General features: G+C 37.8%; 1 protein-coding gene across 6 annotated transcripts in view; it reads right to left on the bottom strand.

Annotated features, from left to right (window-relative positions):
* Window positions 1-12,715, bottom strand: part of rnf220a (ring finger protein 220a) — a 560,193-nt gene that overhangs the window by 66,590 nt on the left and 480,888 nt on the right. For all 6 annotated transcript variants that reach the window (XM_069938838.1, XM_069938836.1, XM_069938841.1 and 3 more), the window contains exons 9-10: window positions 2,222-2,318; window positions 323-409 (exon numbers count right to left, since the gene is read on the bottom strand). In XM_069938838.1, coding sequence (XP_069794939.1) covers window positions 323-409; window positions 2,222-2,318 — 184 coding nt within the window. The remainder of the gene's footprint in view (window positions 1-322; window positions 410-2,221; window positions 2,319-12,715) is intronic.

The raw sequence follows: 12,715 nt of genomic DNA, 5'->3' as shown, positions 1-12,715 counted from the left end.
GATGCTTTCACTTCACACACTGTGTACAACTTAGCAGCTACTTGTTATAAACCACTGGAAGGTCAGCAAGGAAGGTGGGTAAAATGAACATGCAGCTAAACCATTTCACTTCAGACCTGTACGATGGAATTGTGCTAATTTCATAAATTCCACAATGTAATTCAACCCCAAAATTTAAGAATTTTTGAAATTAACTGAAAATGAGAAATAAAAAACCCACCCACATCCAATGAGAATCACTAAAGATAACCCACAAGAGCAATGTGACCACATTATGTTTTGGAGGGGGGGGGGGAGAAACAGTACCGCTGTTTCTACTTACTTTAGCACAGCACCACGAAGCGCCTCCCTTTCTTTGGCCTCCCCTGGTTCTTCTCCAGTGCATGGAATAATATCTGCTTCTGTGTATCTGTTTAGCAGTTAAAGAAATAACCAAGCTCCTAAAGAACTTCAGCAGACGTCATTCTACCAAGGAAACTTCCTGTAAATGTTAATAAACAGCCTTGTACTAACTGATATATATATTTGGTTCTATTCCTGAGAAATACGTTTTGTGTCAATGCTGATTGAGTTATGATCATAGCACGAACAGTAACAGCTACAGAGCAAAGATGAGATTGATTGGTAACTCTGAAAAGCAACAATTCAGTTAATCATGAAATAATTTTCAGATCCATCATTTCAATGCCAACTACAACATATACCTGTAGTTTATTGGATAGTGTTGGCATTCGGATCACCCATCAGCAGTTGGGACTTTTAGCCTTCAAGCTGGTTACCTTGCACATTTTGAGCCAGATTCTTCCATATCTCATCACCCACTGTCACTCCAAAACCATTTATTTTTGCAATACTGTTTATATCATCTGGCACCAATACTTCACTTTCATCTTGGTTTATAAAGGGCCTTCTGGTGGTCAACACCCAGGTTTAAAAAAAGTTTATGTTTGAGAAGATTAGCATCCATCTTTCTTTGATTTTTCTGTCACTTCAGTCACACCACAAAGAGACATAAAATTTAAAATTCCACTTCTTATAGTAATACAAGTATGTCTAAGATTGTCTTTTCTTGGAGGCTAAGACGGTTCAGGGGAGTGGAGACCTCCTAGGAACACCAGGTGCTGTAGGTTTCTGTGAGGGGTGCTAGTCAAAGTGGTGACTCTCTGTCTATCTTACGGAGGACAAAAGTTAAAGAATTTACATTCCAAATGTAGTATTACACGACAATAATGGAACATTTACGTTTTTATATTACAATGCAGAGAAAAAAAATAGAAACAAGGATTTGGTAATACAAAAGCTTTTTAATGGGTCAAAATCAGATAGATGAGATGGTTAAGTAGTCATTTCTTTAGTTTAATCACAGAGCCATGTTAACCTATTGTGCAACATTTCACCAGCACGCAAGTGATAGTGATCTTATCTCTATTTTAAGAGAGTTAACTCAGTCAGTTAACTGAGAGGAAGCTATGAATGTCGGTATTTTCCTTTGGAGTCCCAATGGAAGACCTGTGAGTGGAAGGCAGCACTTCACCCACATGCTCAAGTGTAGCACTGGTCCAAGGATGCCTGCAATGCACTAACGGACTTCTGTTCGAGTCCGACAGGGCTGGGATGACATTCACGGAGTACCTAGTTCTGATACTGAGACAAATTGGACATGGTGCAAGTACAGTAGTCCTTTTGAAAAGTTGGATCGATAGCTGTGTGATAGGTGAGCAGACCACCCATTTTATTTCATTCAGCAAGTTTAAACAGATTTAACTCTTTTTTTTTAAAAAAAACAATAAAACACTGACTCATTTCAAAACTAGTCGTTAGTTTTAATAGCCCCGTGATCTCTGAATATCAGTGACAATTATAATAACCAAGCCTCAGGTGGGACTCAATGGCAAGCAAAGCTATTCTGGGAGCACAGCAAGCTAACGATGATCAGAAAGGTCTTACACAGGTCAGTTAGAATGGGTTTCTGGTCGTCCAGAAGCCAACCAATTAGAAAAGGTTTGCATTTAGGAGGTACTGGATGGACTTTGCAAGCAATACCAATCTTGGAATTCGGTGAAAACTTGTCCTATTATCCTTTACTTTTTTTTTAATGTATTAAGCTACTGGAAAGTAGCTTAAAAACACAGAAGAAGGTGTCTAGGAAAGTAAATTCTGCAAGAACTGATTGTTTGGCATTGTTTAATAGATATGCATTTATTTATCCACGAAGGGATACTGTGGTTTGCCATACTCCAAGGTGTCATCTCCATCCACATCCAGATCCGCATCACTATCATGACTCTCCTTAGTGCTGCAAGTAACAAACCCAGATCCTGTATTAAAAACAAAAAAAAATAGAAATGAGGTGAAAATGAGACTATCTCAGATTATAAAAACTTCTCAAGCTCAGCTTGAGAACACAAACTCCATTTTTTTTCAATGCACTATGTACTCATTTGCCATCTCCTCCCTCCATGGAGGAACTCTGCCTCTTAAACTTAAAATACTTAACTTCGAAGGCACTCATCAAAAGAAAACACGAACAGACATGTTCAGGCCTCAGATCATGGCCTATTCCCAGCAATATGACATTCAATTTGAGGTTTTGTAGTTTCATGGGGACGTCACAATAAATAGTGAGGTGAGAGAAAAATCACTGAAAGAACAAGACTTAAACACATGTCACAAGTGACTGTTTAGAATGTTTTTATGTAAGATGCAGGCTTAGAGTTTACGAATGGGTAGTTATTATAGTAAAGTCCCTGGCATCCGGCACCTACAGCGATCGTGGATGCTGGACATGCAAATTTTCCAGTTGACTGAGACACACTCTTACAATCCCAAAATAATATACTTGCATTAAGAATACACAGATTAAAAGACAAAAGACAAAATGTAAAGTAATTTGAAATAAATCAGTATTGTAGCCCTTAATTATGTCAAGTTCACTTTAATCAGTTAATTCCCGTAACTTACAAAATTTAAGTTTAAATTCGAACCCAGTCAATGGCACAGTAGTTAGTGTTGCACTAAACCCCCCTTCCCCAAGTTTACAGATAAAGCTTTACTAATATACATAATACTAATAAAGAAAAAGACTCTTACTAGGCAGGGACAGGGAGACACTTTGGGAGAGTCGCCCCAGAAGACATGGGCTGACTGACTCTTCAGCCATTTTATTCAAAAACAACTTTGAAAAATAATGTACTTTTCATCACATGTGATGATCAAAGTGGGAGTAAATATATTTGGACAATAATCATTATGACAGTATCGCTTCACTTTAAAACATCTGCAAATGTGAAGAGAGGACATTTCTTCCACTGTCTACCTGCATTGTGGATGGTAAGGTATTGGAATAAAAGACTATTTTACACACCCATGGAACAAAATTGGGGAGGTTTTGTTTAACCCTGACTTGAAGCAGGATTCACAACAAACCAATTCTTGCTATAATTTGGAGATGACCACAACAAACAGGATGCGCATCAGTCATAAATAATATCATTGAAAGGCACCATTTAGTAGTTTCTGGTACTTGCCAAGAATGAGGGCAAAAACCGTAAATACCGAAGTAAATGAAATTTTACACCACTTATTGAATTGGACTACATCCTCGTCCAGCAAACATCATGGAAAAAAATTGCTAGGTTTTCATTCATCTCGAGTTGTCAAACCAGCAGAGCTTAAAGGATATTGCTGCCAATTGAGTAACATTTTATTTAATTGAGTGTGGTATTAAAAAAGGGCCAAGCAAAAAGATCAACATCTCCAATCTCTGTGGACTATCTCCAATTTCCAAATGATCCACTCCCCCATCTTAACATGAATTTGTTGCCAGCACTCAGCCATCATTCCTTGTTAGGACTGAAGTATGTGTCTTGGGGCCTAGACACACACTAACAACAAAATTGTTCCAAAGTTTTGGTCCAAAAGACACCACTGCCTCTGAATATGCTCCAGAATTTAGCTGTGAGACAATTTCTGCAGCAAGGCACCTGATTTGGCTTCTTCAAGAAACATGTTAACACTACACATGAGTGAGATTAAGAGTTTATCCCAAATAATTAGTTCAGATGAATTAATCATTTCTAAATTGAATATTAATGCACTAGGACCACAATGGGAACCATAATACTTAAACTTTAGTTGCACAATATTCAAAATTTCACAATTAGCATGTTATAGGGAAAATTATTTCAGAAACATTAAGCTTCACAAGCTGGAATTATCAAATACTATAAGGTATAAGATGAAAGGGGGCAAAGCTTAAAGTTGATTTACAAGGCAGGTTTTTATTTACAAATAGCATGGTAGGTTCCATTGGTGAGTTGCCAAGATTTGATAAATGACAGGCTGGGAATGGAGGCATACAGAGCAAGTATTTACATTGGTATCATAGTCAGTGCAGATGTGGTGGGCCAAAGGGCCTGTTCCTATTTCTGCTTTAAGTTCTTCTGACGCATAGGGGCTCTTATTGAGTGACTATTTTCAAGGCCTTGTCTAATGAACCAAATGTACAAGTTCCAATTCCAGCATGACAATTTGGGAACTTTCCTTATTAAAATTAATATGGAATAAAATTATATCAGTAATGGTATTGGAGCACAACTAACTTACAAAATTTAATCAAGCAGAGAAATAGGTCATCTCTACCTGCCCAGCCTTTGATAGAACTTGGAAATCTCAACTACCACCTGAAACAACTTAGCAAGCAAGACATCAGTTATAAAAGCATGACAAGCTTCTATAGTTCAGGGATGTGACTTACCGTAAAGAAAAATACAAATGTGTGATCCTTCCTAATTGTGGCATGCAGTTGAGAGTTATAGCATTCTTGGGTCCTAAAACTAGCATGAATACTTCAAAGAGAAACTTATGAAGAACTGACAAAAGAAGAAAAGTGATCACACAACAAATACCTGAGCCTGATTTTTTTTTAAATCAGGAATTTAGAATGAGGCTCCAAGTTTATTGTCATCTGACTGTACACAGAGATACAACTTGATGAAACTGTATCCCTCCAGACCATCCTACACACAAACTACATATATACATAGTGATCTAATATAAAGATAAATTACAGGTTTCTAGGATTGTTCAGTAGTCTCACCACTGTGAGGAGAAGCTGTTTCCCAGCCTGTCAGTCCTGAGTTATAGGCTCCTGGGCCTCTTCCTTGAAGGTAGTGTCTCATAGATACTGCAGGCTGGATCCTCATTACACACCATTCCCTGTAAATATTGTTGATGGAGCAGTTTTAATCGCCCTCCAGTCGGATGTTTTGCAACTATCATATCACATTATGATGGAGCAGAACAGGGGAATCTCTTTTCTGATCCTGTAGAATATTGTTAGGATGGTGGCTGGTAGCCTTGCCCTCCTCAACCTCCTTAGGAAGCTGCTGTGCCTTCCTAATGTGGAGGTATTGTAGGTCCAGGATAGAACGACCTTTAAATGGATGCCAAGGAACTTTGTATTACACAAAATCAGCATAATCAATTGATGGGAAAAGCACTGGCTTTTAATCAGAAGGATTATCTTCTCAGAACTTTGCCTTGGATTGAGATTGCAGGCAGTGCCAAGAATCAAGGTATCAAAGAAGAAAGAAACTGAAGGAGTTCATCAGCTTGAAGTTCTGACGTTGATAAGTACATGTAAAACTCAGGAGGTAATTGATAACTGGGAAGTTAATAAATAATGCTTGGTTCAAACGTGATTGTGTCGAAACACCTTCTGTGTCCAAGTTAGAAGGCTGAAATTGAACTCAATGTAGGACAGTATATTTATCGCTGTACTTCTCTTTGGCTTGGCTTCGCGGACAAAGATTTATGGAGGGGTATGTCCATGTCTGCTGCAGGCTCGTTGGTGACTGACAAGTCCGATGCGGGACAGGCAGGCACGGTTGCAGTGGTTGCAAGGGAAAATTGGTGGGTTGGGGTTGGGTGTTGGGTATTTCCTCCTTTGTCTTTTGTCAGTGAGGTGGGCTCCGCGGTCTTCTTCAAAGGAGGTTGCTGCCCGCCGAACTGTGAGGCGCCAAGATGCACGATTGGAGGCGAGATCAGCCCACTGGCGGTGGTCAATGTTGCAGGCACCAAGAGCTTTCTTTAAGCAGTCCTTGTACCTCTTCTTTGGTGCACCTCTGTCTCGGTGGCCAGTGGAGAGCTCATCATAGAACACGATCTTGGGAAGGCGATGGTCCTCCATTCTGGAGACGTGACCCACCCAGCCCAGTTGGGTCTTCGGCAGCGTGGATTCGATGCTTGCGGACTCTGCCAGCTCGAGTACTTCGATGTTGGTGATGAAGTCGCTCCAATGAATGTTGAGGATGGAGCGGAGACAGCGCTGATGGAAGCGTTCTAGGTGATGCCGGTAGAGGACCCGTGATTCGGAGCCAAACAGGAGCGTGGGTATGACAATGGCTCTGTACACGCTGATCTTTGTGTGTTTCTTCAGGTGGTTGTTTTTCCAGACTCTTTTGTGTAGTCTTCCAAAGGCGCTATTTGCCTTGGTGAGTCTGTTGTCTATCTCGTTGTCGATCCTTGCATCCGATGAAATGGTGCAGCTGAGGTGGGTAAAATGGTTGACCGTTTTGAGTTCTGTGTGCCCGATGGAGATATTACATAAATGGTAATTAGGGTGGAACAATAGTAACAGTTTTGCCAGCAATGTCATCATTCCATAGAGTAAAATAAAAAGCAAACAGAAATGTAACTGAAAAAGAGGTCAATAAATCCTAAGTGTTTACATTTGTAGAATATGAGAAACATTTATCACAAACCAGGAATGAAAGTGTTGAAATAGTAAAAATGCCCAATGATGCTCAATCTCTGGTCATTTATTTTGAACAATTTTACACAGGATGGAGGTGGTGGGGAGAGAACAGAGGAAAGAGTGATTTAAAACACCATAAACTACATCTTCTTGCATTTTCATTCACAAAAAAAATTAAAATGAAGGGAAATTAAAAACATACATTTTTCTGAGGCTCACATGTTAAACCAGATTTCCAGGATCAATAGCAGTATAGAATATATTGAATGAAGACTGTAAATATGATCAAGAAAGGATTGAAGACTGTGATACTGCAATACCAAGGATTCAGCTGCTGAGTTTATCAGCTTGTTTTTATTGGGCAGATGTTATAAATCTCACTCAGAACTGATTTGGATCTGAGATCATTTCACCTCATGATTTTGCCTATGTGCAGCTAATCCTCAAAATTTTATATTATTCTAATTGAAGCTATTAAGAATCTAATTTTATATTTGAATTTGCTTTCGACATATTTGTAATTTTCCAGGGCATGTATGGATGAAGGTTCACTCAGTTTGATATAGAGTGTATATGAACAGTCTAAGTACTTGCACTACACGAGTCTCTTACAAATCTTGTGCTTAAAAAAAACTTTCATATTGTTCAGATGTTCAAATGGAATAAAATTCCTAGAATTTAATTTCTGACTTTTTCAAATGTAGACTATTTAAACCTGTCTTTTTTAACCTTCAACCAATACAAATAGCAAGCAGATAAGACATGGGTCATTTAGCAGAGAAAAACAAAGTAATGCAGCAGTTCCTTGTTTCTTCGACATTCTTTCACAGAATGTGACAAGTAATTCAGGCGCCAATCTTGAATGACACCTCTATAAGTCCCTGACACTACCAGAGACAAACTTCCCCATCAATCACACTCTACCTTTCAGAACTACTTAACTAGCTTCTGAACTGCTGAGAGAGGAAGCAAAGGGCCTGTGCTGCAGTAACCCAATCCAATCCTGTCAAATATATCCCAACTCCCAGTAGGCCAAGGCTTCTGCCCAACTAATTAACATTACATGTTGAAAGAGAGGAGAAAGTGGAATTTCCAAGTGCTGAGTTGTTAATAAGCCTTAAATTTTATAAATGTGAGTTACCCCGAAAGACAACACAACTAATAATCCAAGGACCCTGGCTGCTAACCCAAAAGAAAATCACTGTTAATTTAATCAATTGATCAGTTCATTGATTTGAAGTCATGACTGCTTGTTAACCATGCAGAGCAAAAACCCACAACTGCACAACCGCAGAAAGCCATCATTGATTTTTTTCACCTGCCATTCAGTGCACATCCTGAATAGAATTGCAACTTTGTGCAAAGGGGAGCTAGAGGTTTCAAAGTTAAATTAGTTACAGATGCAATCAGGGTGTCTTCTGTAAACTCTATTGATTGAACAGCTGACAGTCCTACACAGAACAACTCTGCTAGTCAATCGCCTCAGATGTCACCTGCCACTTTGCTGAATAGTTGACAATGCAATTATCTGCTGTGGAGGTAAGAAGTTGCTCTGTGTCAAATATAGTTAGGCCCCATCAGAAGCTGCTCAAAAGGCCTACAAAGTGTTTTTATATGCATGTATCCTCAAGATCTACAACATGCCAATTACTTTCAAACTAGTATTGAGAGAATTGCCTGAAAAAGACAATTTCAGAAGAAAGTTTGTTCAGGCTTGCTGAGAAAAAATACATGCACTGTAATCCAAAATATGATGGCATCCCATCATATTTGCTCAGAAGGGAAATCATAAACGTGCAAAGAAGAAATCTCAACATTTCTTAATGTTGTGGCATCCATAATCCACTGAGGTTGAATTAATATTTTTTTGACATGCAAGTTCAAAAATGTCAGGATAATTTTTTTTTGTTGAATCTATTAATTTATGCAGGAAAATAAGAACGTGAACCTGTGTTTAAATTGACTCAACTCATTTAGTAATACACTTTCTGAAAGGAATTTACCTCCCTTATTTATTGTCACCAAGACCATCCATTCTAAATGGCCGCTGAAGGGTATGAGAAAACTCTTTAGTTGTGAGGGCATTTAGGAAGAAGTGATGTGTTTTTTTTAAAAGTTATAGCTGCAGAACTTTAGTCAAAGAAAGAAAGAAAGAAGAAAGCTAACTTTAAAAAAAAATGGATACAGGTCTCAGAACAAATCTAAGCTCATCACCAGTATTTCATTAAAACATTGCAAAACAATCTGCATTTGTTAAATAATTTCAGAAAATTAGCTTTGGAGCAATGGGTTATTTAACATTAATGACATCACAAATAGCACCCCTAACCTAGACAATCATCTGAGTCTTCATCCAACTGCTGGACAGTCTTCAGACTCTCAAGTGGGTGTATTCACTCACTTTGTTTTGTTAATGATCTCCTTCCCACACAACACCTGCTGAACCACCTACCTGTCTAATCATCTGCCTAACCAAAACCACACACCCCAACCAATTCCCAAGTCAAACATCATCTGCAAGCACCTCTTTGGTAGTATTATTCATAGAAATGCAAAATTATTGGTTAAACATCCATCTATTACAGAATCAAGGTGAGTAGATAGATCAATTATGCTATAATGAATGTGGAACATACTCAAAACATGGTTATATTATTTCACTGCATTGAATTTAAATTTAAATCTAAAAAAGAAAACCCAATGTCTAATGTGCTGCCTGCATTATATTCGATCTGCAAATATATCTTTTCATTTTTTTTCTTACGAAGAACTGTATGCAGTGAAATTACCTTGAAATACAGTGACTGTTACATGAACAGATGAATTAAATGAAGTAGCCACTTTGCATAAACCAAGATTCAACTGAAAAGAAACCTGTGGGAAAATTGGGGGACCAAATGAAACTTGTTGGGTTTATTTTGGGGTGTTCTAATTGAGAAAAATGTTGACCAGTATACAAAATGCATGTCTGTATAATATTTAATATCAATGATTGATTAGGAAAATCCTCCATTACCATAAACCCACACTATAACTAAAGAACAGCACATTAAACAGTTTATAAATCAATATAGACTCATCAAAACATAAGCTCATAGTCCTTCTCAAACTACTCAATTATTCTGGAATACATAGAGAGTAACTCAAACGTAATATTGTCAATTTCCCTTCCACAAAGAACTGATATTGTTTTTTTCTTAAAAGATTTCTCTCTGTGCCCGGATCACTCAACAATTCAGTATTGACCCCAAAATACTCCATACTGAGCTACAGATTTGAAATCCAACCATTGTATGCACAGCAACAAAAGCATCTTTCTTAGCATTTCAGTACTGGTTATCCACATCATATACTGATAATAAATGGGACTAGATTGTGCGCTGATGCATAATGTGCTAGTTTTCTTCTCTCCTAAATCTACACCTGTTAGTACAAACAAGAATCGATCGACCTCATTGAGGAAGATTTTCGCTGAATGCAGTTTGCATGTATAAATTTGTTAAAAATACAAAACAACATTTTCCTTCATTTGCTATTTCTGTATAAAATCATAAATATTATAGACTAATTAGAAATAGGAAAAAATGGGATTTTTTTCACCATTAAATCTTAAGCATCTCTTAAACAAATTTAAAAACTGAGGTCCAATAAATTTCAAATTCTGGAATCTCAACCTGAAACTTCCCAAGTGATTTTAACTAATTTTGATGCTACCCAATCAGTCACAAAACCTCACTATAATCTGACTGTAATGCGATCAGCGCACCAGCGGAGGAACAAAATTATGCAGAACCAAAACTAGAGTTTTAAGCCTCAATTTTTTCAACTGAATCATTATTAAAAGCAAACATTTGGGGTGTTTAAAAAAAATAACTGATATTCCGCATTTATTTGAAGTGAGCATTATAAGCTTGAAAGTTCAAGTCACTTGTATTTTAAAAGATTTTTTGCAAGTTCTTACATTTTCCTGAGCCCAAAATATGAAGCAATTTTCTTTATAAATATCAATCTACTTCAAATGCAGTGTTATTTCAAAAAGCCCAGCAGAGGTCTGTACAACATTCCTGCTCAACCGCCTCCCATTTCTCTCTCTCTCTCTCTCTCTCTCTCTCTCTCTGAAGTTGTCCGGACAGTTTTCCTTACCACGCGTTATCACTTGCTTTAAACAGACTTGGCAGGCAATCTAATCCTCCCTGAAAAGGTCAGTGCCATTTTAACTGCCTTTCAATCACATTATGCATGGTGCAGCACACGTTCTCTGCTATGCCTCCAGCTCTTGTCTAGACTGGATCAATACCTGAGCGATATCACTAGAGGAATGACACATGATGCCAATCGACCCGAAATCCCTAAATGGAACTGAACAGAAGGGAACAACTGGCCGCCTCTGACCTATCGCTACCTAATCTACTTAGTCCCATCTGCTCAGGCCGAAATAACAACCACAGATTTCCTCAGTCAGTGGTTTGCAGTGAGTGGGGACTTGCTCAGGCAGAACAACCACCCCCCCACCCAATAACTTTCAAGTCGCATTACAAAGCAGGAATGAAAGCCCAGCATCAAACATTTTCTGAAGCCATCATTACTTTCTTGTCTCCTTGCTCATTCCACAGTTACTATAGTTTCATCCACAATGTGTCAATAGTCTGCTATCTTCAAGCAGCTTCGGTTAGTTACTGTTGAGTCACTTTCTTTAAACTGCAGTGAATCATTTAAAGATGATGATGGTCCTGGTTTTGGCTGAATCAATTCAATTTTTGGGTTAATGGATTCATTACTTTTTTTCTAAAGTACATAATGTACTGAATAAAATCAACATTTTTAATGTGATGTATATGAAAAGTAAAACTGTTCCTTCTTCTATTTAAGGTATTGGTATTTGCTGTGATCATCAACATTCTAACATGGTCAAAAGTGAAAAAAGCAGTTCATCCAGCCAATTCCTATATGAATACAATTCCTCATTCTCTCTCACTATTTTACCACTTCTTTGTGCCATAAAACTATTCATCTTCACATCAAGAATAAGTACTTAATAACTAATGTGTGTGGAACTAATTCCAGAAGTGGAAATGGTAAAGGAATAAATGTCATAATTTGTCCTCCAAATGATTTGAAATTTGGGACACCAGCAAAGACGTATTTTAGAGCTTTGGCTCTGTTGATAATATAGTAGATGACACATTTAAAGTGATCAAAATCCTTACAAATCCTTTCTAAGAAATGGCCTCACTCAAAATTCCCATTATATCTATTTGTAATGCAAAGTTCACTTTAGGTGAACTACAACCACACAATAAAATTCCAAACACAGTAATCAGGGTCATCAACCAAATAATCCACCCTAAGAGGCTGTAATATTACTTTCTTTTAAAAATGTGCTTGATTTTTACTCATCCAGAATGGAAGAACAAATAATGCCCAAATTTCATATATGAGGAGCTTAACACTTTTTGCTTCCACATTTATTTCTGCACCTTGAAATTAAATAAGGAGACCATGACGTGGTTTCTTGAAGATTTTGCCGAGAATATATTTTTCCTTTCAAGCTAGTTGAGCATACAGACTTGTTCTTCAGCTGACGTGACAGGCCTAGCCGTGAAGCACATCTGACACAAACTCTGGAGCTTTCATTAGAAAACGGTACAAATTGATCGCAGCCCTTGTACCTGCAATCCCCCTGGCAGTTCCCACTAGACACAGCTTTTTTAATATTTTATAAGTTTTGAAATGAGACACTGTGCTCCTTGCCCTACCTCATTTAGGTAAAACAAGGGAGATAACAGGGAATTTTGTTTGACAAGCTCTCATTTCTCAGCTATTTTGCCCTCAGTGAGCCAAAAGCAGAGTTTTTCTAAAATTACATTCCCAGGACTGGTCAAGTTAAGGTCAAATATTAGGAATGAACAAATGGCTTGATTTGACATATTTCTTTAAAGGACATTTACCAAGAGAATT

The sequence above is a fragment of the Narcine bancroftii genome, chromosome 5 (assembly GCF_036971445.1).
Source record: "Narcine bancroftii isolate sNarBan1 chromosome 5, sNarBan1.hap1, whole genome shotgun sequence".
Taxonomy (NCBI): domain Eukaryota; kingdom Metazoa; phylum Chordata; class Chondrichthyes; order Torpediniformes; family Narcinidae; genus Narcine; species Narcine bancroftii.
The sequence above is the reverse complement of the archived record's forward strand: the minus strand, read 5'-3'. Positions and strand labels throughout refer to the sequence as shown.